The 24,175-nt window shown below is 42.6% G+C and overlaps 1 protein-coding gene across 1 annotated transcript in view; it reads right to left on the bottom strand.

Moving 5' to 3' along the window:
- Positions 1 to 337: 337 nt before the first annotated feature.
- Positions 338 to 24,175, bottom strand: part of fscn2b (fascin actin-bundling protein 2b, retinal) — a 32,613-nt gene continuing 8,775 nt past the window's right edge. Inside the window, exons 2-5 of the mRNA XM_028819937.2 lie at positions 6,027 to 6,183; positions 4,613 to 4,734; positions 2,208 to 2,375; positions 338 to 712 (exon numbers count right to left, since the gene is read on the bottom strand). Coding sequence (XP_028675770.1) covers positions 507 to 712; positions 2,208 to 2,375; positions 4,613 to 4,734; positions 6,027 to 6,183 — 653 coding nt within the window. The 3' untranslated portion in view covers positions 338 to 506. The remainder of the gene's footprint in view (positions 713 to 2,207; positions 2,376 to 4,612; positions 4,735 to 6,026; positions 6,184 to 24,175) is intronic.

Below are 24,175 nucleotides of genomic sequence, written 5' to 3'. Positions count from 1 at the left end.
TTTAGCCGGTATTTAGCAGCAGAGCCCTGCAGGTACCAGCATGTTATACTATGAAGATGGTCTGCTGCTTTACTGAATATTACGAATAAATGTGAAAGAGATAAATAGGTAAATAGCAACCACTCCCTCTGTGATTGTACAGCTTAAATGTGCATTGAATTCACTTTCTGCCATGGATGACTTTTGAGTTTTCCACTTCAAAGAGCCTAAAAAAACATTGTGTTGTTTTTTTCTTTTTGTGTGTTCCACAGGAAACGCAGTGCAAGTGCTGAATCCACGGTCAGGACTGAGCTCATTGCCCCATGTAAGTTATCCCGATTGGCACTAGCTCCTTCTTGCCATCTCGTAATCCGGACACAGCAGACTAGTGATTCAATACTTTCGGCTTGGTTGCAGTCCTTTGTCTTTTTTAGGCATTTTACTTACTTGGTCATTTTTCTTTTGTTGCTTCTTACTGTTATAATCATCTATTTTGTTTGTATAGCTCTATAAACATCCAGTGAGGGTCAGTACTCCCAGAGTGTCGAGCCGTCCACAGTCTCAGCATCAGCCTTTAGCATTCCCCCTTGGTCACCACGGAGGTACTTGCTGTTTTTTGCTTTGATGCCCACTCGTCCATGCTCTAAAAACTCAAAGAAGAAATCCTCAGGCATGTCCCCATCTGAGCAGACCAGCTCACTGCTGTTGACATACCAGAACTTGCCCCCCGAACCTAAAAGGAAAGAGTGAGCAATTGAGTGCTGCTGTCTAGGTATAGCTAAAGACAGAAAACTATCTGCACTGAGCCGAACCATCCGTTTCTTTCGTTAGTGTGTAACCCTTCATCAAAGTCAGTAGGAACAAGGCTTCAGAGTGATTTTAATGGTGTCATACATAACTGCATTATAGGCCCCCGGGCAAAGCAGTGCACTGGGCCCCTACCTACACAACCACTCACAGGAATTACAAGGTAAATAGTCGATAAAATTAAACATACATTTATTGTATTGGTACTTCCCACAAAATCAGTGTTTAAACATTAAAAAAACATACTGTGCAGCAAAGATTACCGTATATACTCGCAGATAAGTCGGGACTTGATTTTACTGTATAATTTCTGGTATTTTATAATGTCGATCGTATAAGTCGAATGCAGAAGACTCGCTCTATTGATCCAAGAGATTATGATATGCTGACGCCCACCTGAGTGAGTAACCACGGAGCACACAGCCTTTTTTTTTTCTATGTATTCTACCTACGTGACCACATGGTAATACCCAAACTATTCCGAAGCGACGCTTGCACTGTTTTGTGTTTTTTATATCCGACACCCTCATACACCTTTATCATAAGTGCATCCCTTATCTACGATGGAGCGTTTGATCAGAATATGAAGCTGGTTTTATATTAAACATTGTTGAAGTAGCAAAAGAAATTGGTAACTGTGCTGCTGCAACAAAATTTGATGCATCCGAGAAACTGTGAGATTAGAGGAGGAAAGAAGATGTAAAAAAAAAATTTAAGTGTCACATTTTTGAACGGGCGTACAAGTCGGGGTCTGATTTTATGATTGATTTTTCGGGTTTCAAAACCCAACTTGTACGTGAGAATATACGGTAATAAATATTAATCTGGATGATGTAACTTATCTCCCTAGGTAGTAATGTGGACAAAGTCAGTCAGTATTTCAATATCAGAATTGCAGATTTAGCTTTAATTGTAATGTGCTCACTTTTTTATTATTACTCATTCACATAAATGTCCAGTCCCCTTTCTGCATTTTCCACTGTGACTAATCGTATCACATGAAACCCACCCAACATTAACATAGGTTGTCTTCTTGTAGGACTGAGAAACTGGTGTGAGATTTGAGGAAGCAAGAAGATGTAAAAAATTTTTGAAATGGGCATATAAATCAGAGTCTGATTTTATGATCGATTTTTTTGGGTTTCAAGACCTGACTTATGCGTGAGTATATACGGTAATCAACAGGTCACAACATACATAGATTAGCATAGGGCCCCTATGCTTGTGGGGCCCCTGGGCAACTGTCCAGTGTGCCCACGCGTTAAGATGCCCCTGGTTGTGCTCCAGTGCAAAAACAAAATTCACATCGGCAGTATAAAACATCTGTGAACGTGGAGTCTAGCATTAAAAATATTTTTACACGACTAAGAAATAAACATTCCAAATGTATGTAAGCAAACAAAATTACAGAATGGCTTTACCTTTAATTTGATAGGCACCATTGCTGAACATAAGCTGGAAGATGTCATAGACCGATCGGCTGCCATTCAGCGTATTGGAGCTCTTGTGGTAACAAACAAAGCCGTTCTCCCCACGCAGTATTAAAATAGGTCGGTTAATAAGTTTTAGCAGAAATTCTTCATCCTCACCTATAAGAGACCAAAGAGAGCACAGGCCATTATATAACGGTCTTCAAAGAAGGGTTTTTAGTGCATGACGGAGTTGTAACATAAAAATAACAACAAGCAGAGGGTGTAGAAGACGATCTAGAGAGAAATCTGCTGGAAACGCATGCTGTTAAGTGGAGATGAAATCTGTAGGCTCCTGCGAGACTTATTTTGTGAACAAGATTATTTTAGAAAAAGCAATCTTGGTAAAATGAGCTCAAATAATTTAGAGATAATGCCTGGCCAGAAAGAGGGAATGAATGACAGTAAAGCTACAGTAATGGAACCACTAGTACTGTGCAAAACAAGTAAGACCCAATCAGAAGTCCATTGCATAAGTAGGAGTCCATGGAGACCAGCCATGAGAGTGATGTCCCATAATTGGAGTTCATATACACTGATCACGAGTGTGAAGTACAATAACAGCGGTTTGGAGGGTACCACCAGTGAGTGAGAATTCATTTAATTGAAGTTCAGCTAGACAAAGCATGTATGAAAAGTTCCTTACTTCCATCCATCCAGTTTCCAATCCGCTGAATCCGAACACAGGGTCACGGGGGTCTGCTGGAGCCAATCCCAGCCAACACAGGGCACAAGGCAGGGAACCAATCCCGGGCAGGGCGCCAACACGGCACAGAGTTCCTTACTTGATGTTCAAAAAGACCAGACATGAATGAGATGTCCAGTAAATGAAGTTAAAAGTGACCATCTGTTACCGAAAAGTTCAGTGAGATTAGATGTTAAGTAAGGGACTCATGAATTGGTGTTCAGAAAAGACCAGCCATGATTAGGATGTACAGCACTTGAAATGCAAGGAGACTAGGCATGCATGAGACTTTGAAAAGAGTCGAAAAGGGCGATAGATCGAAAAAGTGCACTTCTGGGAGGCTAGCTATGAGTGATATGTCCATTAAAGGGACTCAAGGAAGTTTAAAGTTCATTAGTTAGTGTTTATAGAGACCGATCATAGGCAAAATATCAGTATAGTATAGTTTAAAAGAACCCTTCATCTGACTAACGAGATAAACAATAAGGGTTCAGGGAAATCAACTGTAAGTTAGAATTCCATTAATTCAAATTCAGCATGAGCAAATATATGAGGTGAGACACAAAAATAACTGGACTGCGCTTGGGGCTTTCCTGGAAAATCATCTGGAGGTCGGCTGGACGTGAATCATAGAACTATATCCCCTCCTACACGCCCTCTCTAACCGCCGACCGGCTAGGTATATCCTGTGAATAGCCCAGTCAGTATTTGCACAACAGTCGCTATACGAGTTGCCGTGATAATGTTGGGTGAAAAAATCGAACAGCAAGCCAACGCTCCTGCGCACAATGCTTTTTCCGTAAAGCAGTTCTTGACTGACAAAAACTTTCCTGTCCTCGATCATCCTCCCTAATCGCCCGATTTAGCTCTCTGTGATTTTCACTTGTCAAAAGTGACCTGAAGGGAAGACATTTTTCTTCAATGGATGAAGTGAAGACAGAAATAGCAAGCCTGTTGAAGAGCCTCAAGCAAGAAGACTTCCAGCACTGTTTCAATCAATGGAAGATACGTATGGAGTGGTGTAGAGATCGGGAGGGGGAGTATATAGAAGGTGACAATGTTTAGAATGCTATAATTCATCAATAAATATAAATTTTTTTTTTTTTTTACCAATCTGGTTATTTTTGTATCTCACCTCGCATATGAGAGGTTCATCACCTGGAGACAGGTAAGGCAAAGCAGAAGCTTTCAGAAGGTTAACGGAGGAGTTGTCCAGTTTAACTACACGTACCTCCCTGATCACATGACCACCACAGAGGGGAGAGTAGAGTGTCCATCAGCAGACAGCTTGCTACATGAAGGACAATATCTTGGCCAACACAAGTCCGGCCATTCAAAGTTAATGTCACAGGGTGATAATTATAGGCTCTCGAAATGTGAGGGACTTATAGTAAAGATATTTTATTAATTATTGTCCCAGATGTCCAGATCCTGTTTAGTAGTCACAACAAGTAAAAAATGGAAGGGTCAGGCATTCTCTGTATTTTGAAGGATTTGTAGAATTAAGCTTGTTGTACTGACCAATGGTAAAAATACATAAAGACTGCATGGAATCTGAAAAAGTTCAAGATGGGTGTATGGCCACTACTGCGACTCTCAAACACACACACACACACGTGTATATGCTTTTGTAGAACTCAGAACAGCCTTGAAGGCTAAATGGCTTGCTCACCTACTCCATCGCAGACTGCAGCTAGTTGTCCATTCTTCTTGGTGCAAACATACTTCCCATTGCTGGCTTTGAGTGCCACTCTACGCTCGCGCCACTCAATCTTAAACAGAGTATTGGCAGTTCTGTATGAGAATATAAAGACAGGAACATTCGTTGAAAAAGCTACAAAAACTACAAAGAACTCTTAACCTGGGGATGTCCCAAGGTCCTGAAGAAGTTGGGGAAAAGCATTTTAAAAATGGGCTGGCTATTGTTCTACAGATGCCCCAAAGCCCCTGCTAAAATCAGTAGCCAAGCATCCTTTTGAGGAGCCAACTGGCAACTGAAAATGATACGCTATTACTGGAGCACTTATCACCAAGTATTACCACAAAACCCAACATATCAGATGTTTTTTTTTATGATGTCTGTCCTGTATCCAGTACCGTAAAGGCCAAAAGAAACACCAACACTTTTTATAGCAGCCTCTCACATACATTAGCACAGAAGAATGAGCAGCCACTTCATTTAAGTTGCACGAATGTGCTTTTATTGTGCCTTGTCTGCATGCCGTGCCAGAGAGGTCGGAAGAAAGACCACCACTATCTATGTTGCCTTTTCCTACATGCAACCCCATAAGTCAGACAAGAAAGGCCACTTTGGAGGTTTTTCCAGGAGTGTGTTTTATTTTTGGGTCTTTCCATTACGACAAAGCATTAAACAACATTTGCCACTTTTTACAGTGTTTTGTCTGCACACACACTCAGCAGCCCAGTCAGATTTATTAGGAGTCACGTGACAATAGGAACTGAGCTAGACTGCAAAATGGCTTTTGGAGGTCCATGCCCCTCAATGGGGGGGAGGGTATTTTTTCAAAATTTGGCCCACACACTAAAGTGACACACCCAGCAAGTCACAACAGCCTTATCAGAGAACAGCGACCCCAAGAGCTGACTCTGTCACATCACTTGATCTCATTAAGTGGCTGTCAGCCTCTAACTAAAAGCGCGCTCACATGGACAGGCTCTTTAACATGCATCATGGAAAAATTATTTCAGACCCTGTGAGCCATGCAGTTTACTTTGTACCAAAGAAAGACCTCTAGAAATATGAGTCCTACATAAACCTTTGTGACATTCTGGTCCACCCCACCTACAGGACTGTCATGGGCTAAACTCATCCTAGTGCGATCTAAGGAGATAGCTGCACTTAGATAAACATCAGGGAGATTGGAGGCAAGTAACCGGACCATATGTAAGCTGATAGGCATCAAGTAGCTTTATAATCTCGGCCTGGTGGTCTTTAAATGCTCGTGTTCCTCCTTTTCCCCAATCAACATGGCACTCATGGGACAACACGCACACACACACTCTGAACATACATACAGCACTTGCATCTATCTAGATCTGTGAAGCCCAACCAGCAGCGGTCTCACATTTCAGTGGCAGTTGATTGAATCCCCCCATGTGACACCAGAGTCCAGTAGTTGCCTGTGTTGGTTCGAAACATGCACTGCTTCGTCTCGGGGTCAATCTCCATCTGAAAGGTCTCTTGGTCTGTCTCATCATCCTGATTGGCAGAAATGCTGACACCTGGCAAGAGAAAGGACACACCTGTAACTGTGGAGCACTGGCTCTGTGGACTGTCACTTGGCTGCATGTCTGATTAGGCGCAAGCCCTCCTTTGTTACCTTCTTGAATGGCGGAACCAGAGCCTGGAGCCACTCATCGCTCATTATTATCCATCAGGCTAATTATGCCATTTTCTCCGGCTCTGCATAAATCCAAATTGTGTCATCTAATCCTATCTTTCAGGGGGATCAGGTGGAATGGATTGCAGGCTGAAAAAGGAATTATTGTTGCAGCCAAATGAATTCTTTCCTGATACTCTGTCATTTGGTCCTGCATGATTTATATGCTTTCATCATCAAGGTGGTACAGTGGTTAGTGAAGCTGCCTCGCATCTCCATGGACTTCAGTTCAATTCCAAGCTTTGGTTTCTGTCTGTGCGGTGTTTGCAAATCTTTCCTGTGTCCATAGCAGTCTTCTCTAGGTGATATGGTTTCACAGGTGCACTTTAGGGTAATGCATAAATGTAAATTGTGCCCACATGATTATGTGTTGGATTGTGTAGAAATGTGCCTTTCAGTAAACTGGTTGCTTTTCCATTGCAGAAGCCACTGCTATGTGACAAAAGCTGACAGACAGGCTCCTGCTACTTGTGACCCCGGATTAAAATGGTTCAGAAAATAGATTAATGGGTGACGACTCCAAATTGACCCTGCATGAATAAACATTGGTAGGTAACTGTACCCTACAGGGGACTGGGGAACCGTCCAAAGTTGGTCCATGACTTGCAACCAGTGCTCTCAGGACCGGCTGGGGCTCCATATGACCTTAAGGTTCAGTGAATGGAGGTTAAGTGCATGAATGTGCCTTTTGCTGGACTGGCACTGTGTCCAGGATTACTTCTTGTTTTGTGCCCAAAGCTGCTGGGACAGGTTTGTATTCTTTGCAATACTTTAATGGAAAAAATATTTTTTGGAAAATGAATGGATGGACATACCGTATATACGCACGTATAAGTCGGGTCTTGAAACCCATAAAATCGATCATAAAATCGGACCCTGACTTATGCGCCCATTCAAAAGTGCGACACTTACATTTACAGTGATCCCTCGCTATATCGCGCTTCGCCTTTCGCGGCTTCACTCCATCGCAGATTTTATATGTAAGCATATTTAAATATATATCGCGGATTTTTCGCTGCTTCGCGGGTTTCTGCTGACAATGGGTCTTTTAATTTCTGGTACATGCTTCCTCAGTTGGTTTGCCCAGTTGATTTCATACAAGGGACGCTATTGGCAGATGGCTGAGAAGCTACCCAGCTTACTTTTCTCTTTCTCTTGCGCCGACTTTCTCTGATCCTGACATATGGGGATTGAGCAGGGGGACTGTTCGCACACCTAGACGATACGGACGCTCATCTAAAAATGCTGAAAGATTATCTTCACGTTGCTATCTTTTGTGCAGCTGCTTCGTGAAACGACATGCTGCACGGTGCTTCGCATACTTAAAAGCTCGAAGGGCACGTATTGATTTTTGAATGAAAAACAAACTCTGTCTCTCTCTCTTCCTGCTCCTGACGGAGGGGGTGTGAGCTGCCGCCTTCAACAGCTTTGTGCCGCGGTGCTTCGCATACTTAAAAGCCAAACAGCCCTATTGATTTGTTTGCTAGAGATTGTTTTCTCTATCTATGTGACATTCTGTGCCCCTGACACGCACTCCTTTGAAGAGGAAGATATGTTTGCATTCTTTTAATTGTGAGACGGAACTGTCATCTCTGTCTTGTCATGGAGCACAGTTTAAACTTTTGAAAAAGAGACAAATGTTTGTTTGCAGTGTTTGAATAACGTTCCTGTCTCTCTACAACCTCCTGTGTTTCTGCGCAAATCTGTGACCCAAGCATGACAATATAAAAATAACCACATAAACATATGGTTTCTACTTCGCGGATTTTCTTATTTCGCGGGTGGCTCTGGAACGCAACCCCCGCGATGGAGGAGGGATTACTGTATTTAGTTATTTAGTTATTTTTTTTACATCTTCTTGCCTCCTCCAATCTCACATCAGTTTGTCAGGCGCATAGAAGTTTGTTGCAGCAGCGCAGTTACCAACTTCTTTCGTTACTTTAATGACGTTTAATTTAAAACCAGCTTCATATTTGAACACTCCCATCGTAGGTAAGGGATGCTCTTATGATAAAGATGTATGTGGGTGTGAGATACAAAAAACACTAAACAGTGCAAACGTTGCTTTGGAATAGTTTGGGTATTACTGTGTGGTCACGTAGGCACAATACATAGAGAAAAAAAGGCTGTGTGCTCCGTGGTGACTCTCTCAGGTGGGCGTTAGCATATCATCATCTCTTGGACCAATAGCGGGAGTTTTCCGCATTCGACTTATATATATGACCGACATTATAAAATACCAGAAATTATACAATAAAATCAAGTCCCAACTTATACGGTAAGCAGGTTTTTATCACATTTATGAGAATAGTCAGTGGATATCTCGTCAGCACACAAGAAGGGTTAATGCAGAACAGGATTTAGGAACCTTGGATGGTAAACAGCGAGGGCCCTATTAGCTCAAGAGTGGTTCAGCACTGGTGCCCACCTTTAACATTCATATGGGGGGACAGCTCGTGTGTTCTTTTGCAGTGTGCCTTAATGGCTAACTCTTTGGATTCTCGATCACAAGGTCGACTGTCCAGTCATCTCACTGTGAACGAGTCCCACAACCAGCCTGTGCTCCAAATGGAAATGTACTTGCAGCACAGTTGTGATCTTGTAAAATATCTTAAGATTGCTATCACTATGAAAAGATGCTATATACAGTACAATCTGCTTTGCAAATCTGTTAGCTTCTGAAAGTGCAAATATAGATCACTGTAGGCACAGAGTAGTACTTGTAGAGACTAAAGATATCCATCAGCAAAATGGCAGGGCTGTGCAAAACAACAACAAGGCAAACAACTGCCCAGACTGTCTCTCTGCCTGACAGCCCACATTAGACTCCAGCAGAAATAGCTGCCTAAAAATTCCCTCAGCCAGTTTGCTAATCTTGTTACACCGAAATCCCCTGCTCACCTCTGCCACAGGTGGCCAGCACTCCCCAATTCCCTTCCAGTGCTGTGTTGGGGCCTGTTAAATAACAAGCAGGGAGGTTCTGTTGCTCACTTGCCTACTTTCGAGGAACAGCAAACAGATTTCCAGAACCCCTCTGGAGCTTAAACTCGAACCCAGGGGGACGCTTCTGTTTGTCACCACGAGTGCAGTAGGCAACAGCCTGACACGTCTTTGCATGAAATGCTCACGTCAGGTCAAGTGTTTCTACCAGATGGTGCCAGGATTTATTTACTCAACCTTCACCCTCCTGCACGCATAGATTTGAATGTGCGCCCTCTAAAGGACAGGCCCCACCTTGCGCCCAGTTCATGTCAGGGTCTGGTGGTAGTCTGGCGTGGGCTTAGTGAATCCATGTTTGTTTTGTATAGCGCCTCCACAGACGACACCATTAAGAGGGGCCCTGCAGATCTAATGCGTGCAGAGTGAACAACAGTAATAGCTGGGCCTGTTCCAAGGAAATGCCTGATGGCAACCCAGTGGGCCTTTTAATCAAACAGTTTTTATTTATTAGGGCACAATTCACAGAAAACGTGATTTCATGCTGTTTAAAAAAAAAACATACAAGAATGGAATTTAAAATAATAAGATATATAAGTGTCTAACGGCAACCAATCAATCAATATTTAATATAGCACCCTTTACAGAGCGGACAATTTATAAGGTGATTTACAAAACTAACGAGTGCATATTAATGTGACAAGATCATATTTATTAACATGACGAATGCCAACCCAGACAGTCTTTAATTATTCACTGACTTTTTATTTATATGTAGTGCTTGCCAGAGTGCACACCGTACGTCATACTTTACAATGTAGAGAACAGTGAAGTAATAAGATAAAACATAAAGTGTCTGAAGGCAACGCAGCTGATCCTCAATCAAGCCCTTTTATGTATTTATTTTTTTGTTATAGCTCCTTTCCCAGAGCACACTGTTATGTGTCACTTTACACAAGTGAGAGTGCAGTTCAATATAAAATCCTCTCTATTCACATCCTGCTTACGAACGTGTTCTGTCTGGCCCTTCGGTGAGCAGCGCACTTTTCCTCAGTCCACAAATAACACAAATTCCTTTCTGTTTCCATCTTCAGGGCATCCAGTGACTCTTTCTGGCTGTCACCATTCTTGAACGTGCCGTTAGGTGTTAAGATCGGGGGTGTGAGACTCAAGCTAGTTTGCCTTTTCCTTTAATTGCTTCTCAGGTTTGGCTCAGCACATGTATGGATCCCTAAATCCCTGTGGAGCAGGGTACGGTTCACATCTCTGCAGCTTTTACTCCCCATTTACCACTGGAGCTGGCTAAAGGCTGCAGAAATATGGGAGAAGTTGCTGCTCCTGTCAGGGATCCTCTCTCATGATTATTATTTCAGTATAAATGTACAGGATGTATTGTAGTATCTTGTGTGCTCACGTTGATAAGGGCTGCATGCTGGACATGCTGTCTAAATCGGAGTACCCAACGATCCTGGAGGGCCACAGTGGCTGCAGGTTTTCCTTTCTGCCACTTTCGTACTATGTGACTAAATTCTGTAGTTAATTGACTTTTTTCCCTTCATTTTAATTGTCTTGTTTTTTAAGACTCGGTCATCTGAATTACTTTTTTTTTTTCCCCTTAATTGCGGCCAAACAAAAATGAGATGAATATTTAACCCAGGGCCAAACTCCAGCCAATTTCACTGCAACCAGTTTCCATCCATCCATATCCAACCCGCTATATCCTAACACAGGGTCATGGGGGTCTGCTGGAGCCAATCCTAGCCAACACAGGGTGCAAGGCAGGAAACAAACCCCGGGCAGGGCGCGCACACACACACACACCCACACACCAAGCACACACTAGAAACAATTTAGGATTGCCAATGCACCTAACCTGCATGTCTTTGGACTGTGGGAGGAAACCCACGCAGACACGGGGAGAACATGCAGACTCCATGCCAGGAGAACCCGGGAAGCGAACCCAGGTCTCCTTACTGCGAGGCAGCAGCGCTACCCACTGTGCCACCCTGCAACCAGTTTCTGAATTAAAAAAAACAATTCTTGTTAAACCCACACCAGGCATTTCCAAAACATGTTTTTTTCTCTAAGACCACCGTCAAAATGTTTTGTGTACATTACTGATGCCGTCCCCTTTCTTTATTGTATGATGGACACTGGTTAGCTCAGTGGTCTCCAGCTCCGGTCCTGGAGGGACGCAGTGCCTGCAGGTTTTCATTCTAACCCTTTTCTTAATTAGTGACCTTATTATTTGCAGCTAATTAACTTCTTTTGAATTCATTTTAATAAAAAGACTCAGACCCCCTTAATTGTTTCATTTTTCTAAATTAGCAGCCAAGCAATAATAAGATACAAAATGAGCCAAAATATGACCAGCAAACTGTGTCCATCATACAATATCTGAAAATAAGGAAAGATGAAGGTCTCAGAAATGCTGATCTGCTCTTAGAAAAGAGAAAATCAACAATTTTGGAAATGTATGCTTATGGCACAATGAGAGCAGCAACAAGCCATGGAATTAAAAAACGGGTTTAATTAACAAGAATCATCGCCTAATGAATAAAATGGTTAGAGTTTGAGGCCCTGACTTAGTTGGTCTTCTGTTGGCTCCCTCACTTCACATTTCATTTCTGTTTGGGTGCCATTGAAGGAAAGAAATGAAGCAATTCAGAGAATGATGAATGTAGAGAAAAGCCAAGCAAAATGACACCTTTTATTGGCTAACTAGAAAGATTACAATATGCAAACTTTCGAGGCAACTCAGGCCCCTTCTTCAGGCAAGATGTAATCAAAGAAGAAGGGGCCTGAGTTGCCTCGAAAGCTTGCATATTGTAATCTTTCTAGTTAGCCAATAAAAGGTGTCATTTTGCTTGGCTTTTCTCTACATTCATAATGGCTAACACGGTACAACACCCTAGTACTACAGAGAATGATGAAGAAATTCAGGGGAACAAATTTTAAAAAAGCAATTCAATTAAAATAAAAGGAAAAGGAGTTAATTAGCAGCAAAACTTGCCACCAGTTAAGAAAAGGGTTAGAATGAAAACCTGCAGCCACTGGGCCCCTCTAGGACTGGAGTTTGAGACCACTGGGTTAGCTGGTCATGTGTTGGCTCGTTTTGTATTTTGTTACTGCTTGGCATCAAATTAAAGAAAAACAAAACAATGAAGGTTTCTGAGTCTTAAATAGCAAGTCAATAAAAATGAAGGCATAAAGAAATTCATTTGCAACAAAATCTGGCCACTAATTAAGGAAACCAGTAGAGTGACTGCGGCCCTCCAGGATCACAGGTGGACACCCCTGGTCCAGATTGTGCTCATGCCCGTTAGGGTTAAGCGACACATTAATTCAGTTGGATAACAATGTGGCAAAAAGGCCACTCAGTCAGCCTCTAGTGAGTTTCATTACTTGTGTCATTTGTTTTAGTCACAGTGATAAAAAACAAACCAGACTTCATAATCCCTAGTAATGTAGAAAAGCAGACTTCAGAGTCCCCAAGTGTAGGGTCTCAGGGTGCCCAACGTGTTGTACCTCATACTCCTTTAAGGGAATACCCGGACTAAATGTTCAAAACGCCTCGAGTGACTGCATTATAAGGCCTCCTTTTTTTAATCTGAGTACATTTCTTTTATTTTTGTCAAACCTAGTGAATTCAATCTGATTTATTTACAGAGAAATTGGTTAAAATACTGTAGAAAGCCCAATGAAGATGTTGGAAAGGACAGCTGGTATCTGCAGCCAGTATGGCATTGCCATCACTGTCACGGCTGGTGGTTGTTAAGATGTTAGATTGTAGACCACATAGCTGCTTGTTCAAGATCCAAAACATACCTGTATTCCCACTAGGGCGCCATGGTATACCAGCACTTGAGTAATACTGAAAAAACAACATTTTAAAATGGTGCGGTACCAACATTTTGGGATTTTTCGTACTGAAAGCTAACGTCAGTGACACTCGCTATGTGCTTCAGTGTGATCAGGATTTCATGGAGGACCCCAAATTGCTTAGACATGATCAGGACTTAACAGGACCCAACTTATTGTTTCAATGCAATCGGGACTTCACGGAAGATGCCCCCCATGTTTAATGCTTCGACAGGATTGGGACGTCACAAGGGAGGCAGGACATAGTTTGGTGTGACGGTGTGCCACACCAGGGAGGTTGGAGTAAAAGGACGGACTTTGGAGTTCTCCATTGTCTGTTTCTGTGCCATTTGAAAAGCTGGTATTGATACCTGAAGTTAAAATTTTAGTACTGACCTGACACTAATATCCACAGAGTGACATAACAGGGGCAAACATTATTCTCTACCTATAAAACACCTTGCAGTGACATTTGCTATGGAAAGGTGGTATATAAAATTGCGAGGCTCATTCCACACGGGCCTGTGCTCTTGTTATGCCAGTCAAGTCCCTTAACCTGCCAGTGCTCTGCTCAGAGTGAATCAGCATGCAGTCAGTTGCACTTTACTTGTAAAGCACCTTGTAGTAAGGCTTTGTATGGAAAAGCGGCATATAAAATTACAAGGACAAATCCTCACCAATAACTCATTCTATAAATCTGTGACAGTCGCTTAACCCGCCTGTGCTCACGGTTAAGAAATACATAAACAAAAGTTCTCTGCTTTTAAAAGACCTTGAGACGGAGTTTATTATTGGAACTTGTTATATAAAATCACAACGGTCAGTCCCACTAGGTGGTCCTTGCAGCGAACCCCACATCAGTCATTTAGTCTTCATAGTGCTCCCGCAGTAGAAACATGTAAGCAGTCAAGCTTTACCTGTAAAGCACATTATAACAGGCTTTGCTTTGAAAAGATGCTATATAAAGTTATAAGGATCAGTCCTGATGGTGACTCCTTAAGTGAGTCATTTAATCTGCCATTGCTTCCTCTGTTGAAATGCAGACGCAGCTGCGCTGTACGTGTGAAGCACTTACAGTACTTATGAGGTTCTATATAAGTTGGCCTGCAGTCATTGGCATTGCCACCTCATGAATACATTGCCCTGTGTTTGGATCCCATGCTTGATCACTGTCAGTGTGACTTTGCATGTTCTCTTTATGTCGGTGTGGGCTTTTCTCCAAATTCTGAGATTTCCTCCCTCATCCTAAAAACATGCAGGCTTTTCTGATTACCGTTTCTACATTACCCCTTGTCTGTGTGAGTGTGTAGGCAATTGAGTCCTGGCATAGACTGGCACCTCATTCCTGCTTTGTATTCTGAGGGCCAACTCTGGCACCCCCACCTGCGAAATGAGATAAGCAGATAACATTATATTATGGTTTTGAAACAAAATCACCAAGGTCCTTCCTTATGCATTGCTGACTACTAACTGTGTCAGTCTACCATCCAATCTTCACATTACAAAAATACCCAAACTAGAGTAATATACGTGATGGTCTCCTTGGCGCGGCCTTCACTTTGTAAAGGTGTTATATACTCTAAATTGTTTTATTTGCTTATCAGTTTTTCTTGCTGGTTGGTTGGGCAGAATGTTTACATCACTTCCTGTCATGGGCTTCTCCCAAACCTCACAATCATGTGCTCATCCACCATGAGTACAGTAGGTAGATAGACAGATACTTTATTAATCCCAAGTAGCCTTCGTGGTCGTTCATTCCTTACAGCTTACTTCATAGTTCTTAATGTCGTTTCTTTCAGGGTTCCTTTGAGCACCTTTATCATAAACTGAGTATGGCGTACAGCCTTTTGCAACACACACACACACAGATTCATTAATTAGCCAGGGTTTAAATCACATGCCCAGTGACTACATGTTGATTTTGTGTGTTCTACCCGTGTCTGTGTGGGTTTTTCTCTCACAACCCCAAAGATGTGCATGTTGGGTAGACAGGCACCTCTAAATGTGTGCCTGTGGGTGTTATGTGTTAGTGGGTTCTGTTTTGGACTGCCCCCCCCCATCCCCCCATCCAATATTGGCTCCTGTCTTGTTCCAGTACTCCTGTGACCCTGAACAAGATTAGACAGGATTAATGTTACTTTTAAAAGCGCCTTTCTCCACAAAGTGCCTCACTAAGGATTTGTCCTTGAACTTGTCAGTGATTCCATTGTAAGAATACAGAAACAGGTTTACTTTTCCTGTAAGCCCCTCTGTATGATGTTCACTTTAAAAGGCACTATATATGCTGTTGCTTATCTGCCTGGTTAAGTGTTGTTCTGCCAGTCATCCAGACATTTTATTAAAACTATCCCACTTGCCACCACGCATACTCTTACACGGTTTCCACTTTTGAAGGCAGTATCATTGAAGGTTGTGCTGCTGAAATAAACACCAAACCAAACCCGCTACCTTCACATAACAGCCACCAACCCCGAACACAGCCAATTAATGGCAATGTAACCGACGTCGAGAGAAAGAAAATGATCCCCCAGTAATTAAGGCATTTCACTCTGTTGTAGAGGAGGCCTCTTCCAAAGACACGGCCATTGTTAATTCATCATCTACTTGCTTATTAATAAATAATTTAGAGTAAGGCGATTCACCCAGACCCCCACCCCCCTCCTCCTTCCAAAGGGGCTCGCATTTTGTGGTGCAGATCTCTTCTCCGTCTACATTTCACTTTTCAGGAGGATCAGCCAGACGTTGGTATTTCATATGAAGCTGTTGAGGGAGTGATGGCAGCTGCCCTAGGAGTCTAAAGCTGAAGCTCCTCAGCCATCTCCATAGCCCCTCCAGCACTGGCAGACCCAATAGAGACTGTAGTCTGTGTCCTGTTGCTTAATAAGGAGGACTAAGGAGGGAGTGCAAGTACCTGAAGAAAGCCCTGTTTGTTTGCAGCAGACATTATCAAAAGTTGGAGACAAGACTCCACACCTAAGGTTTCGATTGAAGAGCCTTTTGTGCTCTTTATTGTTCTCCTATTATGCGTTCCTCACACCTATCATCTGCCACAAACTGGGCACTATGCCACCGAGCACTCCTTCACCGGCATCACACACCTATACCTGTTAGTTGAGTGTCACAACAGGCTTCAGCTCCTCATGACTACCTAACTGGAAAAACAGCTTTACAAAATGGATGGGTATCTGCCTTTTTATAGCATTGTTATAGCTGTTTATTATCTATTCCTCCATTTTCTAACCTGCTTTTCCAGTTTATACCTATCTTGGTAACACTGACCCACCCCACGTCATGCCCATGCCTACTCTCACTCATGATGGACCAACATATTTCAAATGACTTTTCTATGATGATGTGAAGAACCTCAAGGCCATTATGGATTGCCACCAAGAGAATTCATTTAGCTATGTTATGGCTTGTATTGTGCAATGATGTTGTGTTTTTATTTTATTTTTTGTATTCATGGGAGAATGTCCCAAAAATCTGGCCTTTCAGAACCATAAGTTCACCCCCCCTCTGAAGAAATATTCAGAGCGGCAATTTAATATTACTTCCTTCATCACAAAGCACTTTATTCCTTCAGTAAGATATCCACCCACCCATCCAAACATTTTTGAACCTGCTTATTTCAGATTGGGTTCATTGAGGACCCTGGATAGGGTACCAGTCTACTGCAGGGCACATTCATGATTACTCATAGAGACCACCAGGGTACAGCTGGAAGCTTTTTAAGGGCAGATTTTTCACAAATATTTGAAAGTTTTTCTTCACACAAAGAATCACAGACACATGGAATAAATTACCAAAAAGCGTAGTGGCAAGTAGAACTTGACTTAATAGTAAAATAATTAATTATACTAATACAGTGTTTCTCACTACTCAAAGTGCTTTACATAGACAGAGGAAACCCACTTCAGCCATCACCAGTATGTAGCACCCACTTGGATGCACCTGGCAGCCATTATGCTTACCGCACATTAGTACAAGGTGGTGAGGGGATGAGAAAGACGATTAGAGACGGGATGATTAGAGGACCAGAAGACAGTGGTGGGCAGTTTCACCAGGACACCGGAATAAACCCTTTCTTTTTAATGACCACTAAGAGTCGGGACTTCAGTTTTACGTCTCATCTGAAGGACGGCGACATTTTTATAGCAGTGTCCCCGTCACTGCACTAGGACATTGTGATCCACACACACACCGCAGTGTTGGCGCCCCCTGCTGGCCTCACCATTGCCTCTTACAGCAAGTACTAGCCGGGTCCAAACATGCTTTGCTTCAGGTGGATAACTTGTTCTGGAGTGCAGGTGGTATGGCTGCTGGCTAGTGGACCTTCCCTTAATTATATTTTGGGCAATCTGTGTGAATAGGGTAGGTGAGCTTGTCGGGTTAAATGACCTGTTCTTGTCAGAGTAGTTCTGATGTTCTAATATGGGGGCCAGTTTTGAAAGTGACCAATCAACCCTAACTTGAGCCCCCAGGAGAAAACACATGCAACTCTGTATAACCAGTAGCCAGGGCCGGAATTCACGCTCAGAGAACTGTGCAGTTTTGAGGTAGCTGTGCTAACCACATTGCCACCGTGCTCCCCTCAATGTAATCCTTACTGGTGTGACCCAAGTTTATCTACCCCCTGAATGGTGGGTGACCTCACTCTGGAGCCAAGACAAAGAAGACGAAACTAATATCAAACATGATTGAAATTCCTGATGCTTCAGCAGCACCCAGGAGATAAGACAGCTGCTGTGAGGATGACTGGATTCTGGCACAGTCTTCATTAAATTCCTGCTCTCTTTAGTTAACACACTAAAATAGCAGATTTCTATATTAAAAAAACCTCCCTGGATACTAACTGGCGGTGCCGGGTGGTGCTCATCCCTACATGTTAAATATCTGGACACTTCAGTTCTGTCTTTTCAAAGTCTCAATTTAGTCAGAGGCTGACCTGTGTGTGGGAGGATTTACGTGTTGCTGCTGCTCCTCATTTATTTAAGTCCGATTGCACTTTTTTTTTTTTCATTTTTAAAAAGTTGGAGGAAATTCTATTTTTTCTGCCTGCTTGTTTAAAGTAAAGCAGTTCTCCTGACCAGATAATATTCCAGCGTTAAGATATACATCTTCTCCTGTGCTGGGATGTGCAAAATTGCATATAAACACGGCTGGACAATTGGTATGTTAGTTTGGAATGACCTAGACAAAGACCAGACTGCAGGGTCTCCAAGACTCTGTTAGCTTAGCCCAAATAAGTCATCTTGTCTAGTGGACTATTTGTAATCTCTGCTACATTTGACCCAAAAAGATGTAGATGTGGGCGGCCAGCCTGCAAACCTCTGAGATTGTTCAACCAGACACAAAAACAGCAGGAAGTGTACACAGTCTAGGTTTGGGCCGCCACAGGTCACTAAAACAGCTTTCGCTTGCCTTGGGCTCAGACTGCACAAGAGCCTGGACCTCTACTGAAGGGAGATGACACCATTCTTGCACGAGAAGAGTTATCATTTTTTTGTTTTTTGATGATGGTGGGAAAAACTGTCTGAAGCTCCAGTTCTGAATGAGCCTGCTGTAAGTTGATATGTGGTCTGTTTTGCTGTCATCCTTTTCAGACTTCCAGAAAATCAGCTGCATATGGTTGTCCACGTCAATTGGCCGCATGGTGAAGTTGTAATTTGAAAACTGCATCATGATGCCTACAGCTCTATGACACTTGGAAGACAACAAACAGCACACTGCTCATCGTCTTAACATGCTCCACCAACAGTGTCTAAGTCAGGGGTCCCCAGCTCTGGTCCTGGAGGGCCGCAGTGGCTGCAGGTTTTCATTCTAACCCTTTCCTTAATTAGTGACCTGTTTTTGCTGCTAAACAACTTCTTTTGAATTCAGTTTATTTGACTGCATATTGAAGTCTCAGACCCCTTCATTGTTTCTTTCTTCTTAATTAGCAGCCAAACAATAATGAGATACAAAATGAGCCAAAACATGACCAGCAAACTGTGTCCATCATACAATATCTGAAATAAAGAAAGATGAAGGTCTGAGGAATGCTGATCCGCTCAGGTCCACAAAACATTTGAACAGAGCTCTTAGGAAGGAGAAAATCAACAATTTTGGAAATGTCTGCTATTGTACAACCAGAGCAGCAACAATCCATGGAATGAAAGAACGGGTTTAATTAACACCAAGAATCTGCGCCTAATTAAGCAACTTGCTGGAGTTTGAGACCCAGACTTAGCTGGTCTTCTTCATTTCTGTTTGGGTGCCATTTAAGGAAAGAAATGAAGCAATTCGGAGGAACGATGACGACATTCGGGGGAACAAATCTTAAAAAACAAATCAATTAAAATGAATTCAAAAGAGTTAATTAGCAGCAAAAACAGTGCACTAATTAAGAAAAGGGTTAGAATGAAAACCTGCAACCACTGGGGCCCTCCAAGACCAGATTTGGGGACCCCTGGCCTAAGTGAACATCACCTACCTTGACTCCATCACCAATGAGGAAGTACTTTTTCGGTGAGGCCTGCCCAAAGTGGACGACACAGTCACTGGCTTTTGAGTCAAACTGATAGTCCACAACCTCGGCCTACCCAACCACCGAAACCCTAAGACAGCAATGAACTGGAAATCAAGAAATGGAAAAGAGAAGCAGGGCCTTAGCTTTCAAGACCTTTGGTGAAGACTTCAAAGCAGTTGACACTGATTTGGACAGAAGCCACAGCTACTGCAGCCGATCGCAATTGTTTCAGAAAGCTGGCTGCCCTGTGCACTGAGTGGCACACTGGGAGGCTCTAAGACAAAGACTGATGAATGGACCCACTCATGGCCTAATTTCTTCCAGAAGATTCCACTCCCCTATGAATATACAGGTGTTATGACAACATGAATGTGATCAACTTAGTTTATTTTCATTACACAGCTTTTATATTCCACTCTGAAAGAATCTGAAGACAAACATCATGCCAGGAAATGCAACCACAAGTTAACTGAGCCACTAGAATCCTTCACAGTTGAGAAATCAAATGTTTGATCCCGTGGATGTGCTCCACACACTTTTGTTTGACTGCTTCTTGAGAAAGAGATGGAGGAAGTCTCATTTGTAAAGTGTGTGTTGATGTGTATCAAATGAACTTAAAACGGCTCTGACGAATGTTGCGATTTCTGTCGATGTGACCCCCCCACTGGACTGGCTGTCCAAATATTTCTTAGTGTGCATCAAAATGCCCAAAGACCCGGCTTTACAGTCTTCAAGGCTCTATTAATGTACATTCAACTAGACACAAATCTGAGGAGGCAAGTCCTTGATAATCAGCCCAACCAGACGTGGAGTGTGGATCTGTTTGAACAGTCCAAGCTAGACACAAATCTTAAACGGTGGATGTTAGACAGAACTAGGTAGACTTGGTGAAGTCTTCTGCCTATATGGTTCCAACATGGACACAGATCCGGCTAGACATTTGGTAAGTCTCTATTAATTAATGTGCACTCGGCTGAATGTGATATGTGCGGGCCTCTAATAATGTGGATTCAATGGAAATGCTTAGTGTGCAAGACCCAATTCTTTTCTACCGTCAGCCCAACCTGGCATAACTGGCATTCGCACTATGTGGTCACTTTACTGTACAATGTCTTAAATAAATTGCTCACAGCTTTTACTTAATAGTTAGCCAGTAGTCAAAGCCTAATCCAGCTGCTATATGTGACAGTAGCTGTTCAAAGATCAAAGGTCCCACACCAGGCAGGAGATCCACTTCTGTTATGATGCAAATATGTGCTGGTAGTCCAATCTTCCATTTGACCGTCCTTCACTAATTCCTTTCTTCCTTTTGTTTAGCTCTGACTTATGCTCGCTAGTCACACAGATGCGCTCCTCTTTGTGCTCAATGCCTTTATTTTGTTCGCTCCTTAAGGAGCGGCTCTGCGCATCGTCGCTCTGTTGCTCTTTAAAAGTCAGAATGGCTTCCCCCTGGGCTGACTAAGTGGACAGCGTTTTATTTAAGGAGTAAAACTTCACTTATTCACTCAACCTGTTACATTTGGCTTTGTCCACTTTGAAAACCTTTGGGGAATTACAGAGGTTAGACATATTAAAGCTGTACAACGTGTGGCAATGGACTGTAAACTGCAAGGTCGCCGGGGCGAGCCCGCACCGTTCGCTTATTGTGTGACTCCTTATGGCTTCTCTAACTTGTTACGGTGCCATTCGATGACAATTCAGAAAAGAGTCAGAAATAGTAATAATAATAAATTCATATACTCTGTGCTAATACAAATTCTGACCTGGCCACTGCGTATTTGGGATGTGCATGTTCTCCTTCTGTCCACTTGAATTAGTTTAGTATAAATAGTGACTATAATTTGACTCGGTGTCTGTGTGTATACGCTCTCCAGTAAACTGGCATTCTGTCAAAAGATGATGCCTGCCTTGCACCTAGTGCTACTGGGACAGACTCTGCCTCCACACAGACCCACTGAAATTAATAACACATTTGAATTCAAGTACAATTTGAAATTAATAATACATTTTATTTATATAGCACCTTTCCCATGCTCAATTAATGGGTTTGAAATATTAACTCAAATTAATATACTATTTTAGGATTAGACTCGATACATTAATTTTCTGAACCCACATCGCATTTGGTTACAGTATATTCAATAGCACTGGATACAAGGCAGGAACTAAATCTGGATGGGGTGCCACTGATTTATCGCCATACAGAACAAATCAAATGTGTTTTGTTTTTTTGTTTTTTTTTAATGTTAACTGCTGCCACCAGGGGGTGATCTGAGATGATATGTCATTAATGGAGTTTTAACTCCAGGAATTAGGACACAGTAGTCCAATATTTGGGTCACCTACTGCCCCAGCATAGGTTTTTGTTATGTAAATGTCATATAAAATGCAGGAAAAGAACTTCATTGCCAAGGAGCCAGACGGTAACGTGATGACAGCATCTCAGAAACATCAGAAGAAGAAGACAAAAATATCAAATATCTACACTACACGAATGCAAAGTATTTTCAAATGACACCAGACTCAAATAGAGGAGATTTATAGTATAAGGTGTAGATCTGGTCAGGCTGGATATTAGTAGGGGCTACTGGTGTATAATTTGATGAGCGTGATATATTATTAAGGGCATCCATCTGTTTCCCATGGATGCCTGCCCAAAGTGGGTCAGTCTGAGCTGTGCATAGTGGGAACTAAGCTCTGGAAAGCCTGCTAGTCTATCAGCGAGGACGGCTAGATGAGTGAGCAGACTGAGAACAACCGGGGGCTGCAGTAGCTGCAGACCGTTTTATGTCGACAGCCTTTTAAAATCAGGTGGGCTGGACATATTGTGCTCTATTTTATATTATCAAATCAAATATTTTCATTTACATACTGTGTATTGTTTTCACAGTTGGGGCACAGGAATCTCCAGCGACTTCATGGCACAGACTCAATGTTCTTTTCAACTTTTTAGCCAATCGACTGCACTCTGTGTACGTCTTAGTACTAATTGTACAAACACTATATCAAACACCAAATCTGCAATGGTCCATACAACAGTCTTAATCCGATCTGCATGCACCTTGCAGTTTGCTGCTCTGTTCACAGATGAAATATTATTTCATCCATCCATCCATTTTCCAACCCGCTGAATCCGAACACAGGGTCACGGGGGTCTGCTGGAGGCAATCCCCGCCAACACAGGGCACACACTAGTGCCATATTATTTCATAAATCATTTAAACCAGTGAATTTTTCCTGCATGCATTTGTCACAGTGCACTTTTCTCAATACATGTTGGTTCTGCAAGCTTTAGTTGTGCCAACCCGAGAAGTGTTTCAAAACCAACAATGACTCAAAACCCCAGGACTGAAGGCCATGTCACATTAGGCGACTTTGCCAGCGATTTTCAGTCGTAGTCTTCATTTACAGGCAGTTGGTGGCACGCTCTTGTGAAGACAATCATCTAACACAACATACCTAACGACTGAGACCAATCTGTCTACGGTAAAAGTCAAACAGGTCTGATCTTCTCTTTGGTCAGCGGTGTGGGCTCTTTGTGTGTGTGTAAGTTGAGAACCAATGAGCGTTCAGCCAGAAGTACAGTGCACAGAATGAAGCGAGGAGGAACAAAGAACACGCAAGTTCTGAACCTCACAATTAGAAAAGAAACTCGTCTGTCTGATGTCTCGTGTTTTATGTCCTGGAACAGAATGGAAACAGACAAATAAAGGGCAGAGATTGCTGCTGAATCATTTGTACACTGCCGGCTCTGTCAAGGAGCACGCTATTGCCTGTCAGAAAAAAGGGGATGAATTCCATAGTGCTGGAAGATCAGCGCTCAGTCAGTAAATGTGACATGGGCTGCGATTTTTAGTCATGTAATTTGGCAGAGTACAGCAACAAGATCCGTGACTGTGATCGGAAAATCAGACATGTCTGATGACAAGAAGTGGCATAATGTGACATCGGCATAACACTGACCACTGATTTTGTACAACATGCCTTCAAATAGAGGTGAAAAAGTCATAGAGCATGCAGCTTCAAATATGGGGAGGTCCAGGTACAGAAATGTCACATCATTTCTTGAAAACAGTCAGGTAAAAACTGAGTAGCACGTCAGAGTGGGCGACAGTCCACCATGGTGACATGTTATTGTAAAGTAACAGTGTATGATGATGGGGATCCCTTCTTGGGCTTAACATACACTAGCCGTCCCCCGAGGCTCCGCCCACCTAGCAGTAAAACAGGACAGTGAGGAGGGCCCTGCCCGGCTCCCTACTCCCCTCGACCTGCAGCCTCTGTCTTGGATTAGCACAATTAAATCGGTACCGCAAGCAAACTATGATACTTAGCGCAATGAGAGAAGTCCCAAAATCAACCGGAATGTTCAAGCAAATTGTAGAAAAAACTCCGATCTAAATCCATTAAGTAGTTGTCACGTGAAAAAAGGACAGGCAGATGTTGGATTTTATATATATATATATATATATACTGCGGTAGGTTGGCACCCTGCCTGGGATTGGTTCCTGCCTTGTGCCCTGTGTTG

The sequence above is a fragment of the Erpetoichthys calabaricus genome, chromosome 14 (genome assembly GCF_900747795.2).
Source record: "Erpetoichthys calabaricus chromosome 14, fErpCal1.3, whole genome shotgun sequence".
NCBI lineage: Eukaryota > Metazoa > Chordata > Cladistia > Polypteriformes > Polypteridae > Erpetoichthys > Erpetoichthys calabaricus.
The sequence above is the reverse complement of the archived record's forward strand: the minus strand, read 5'-3'. Positions and strand labels throughout refer to the sequence as shown.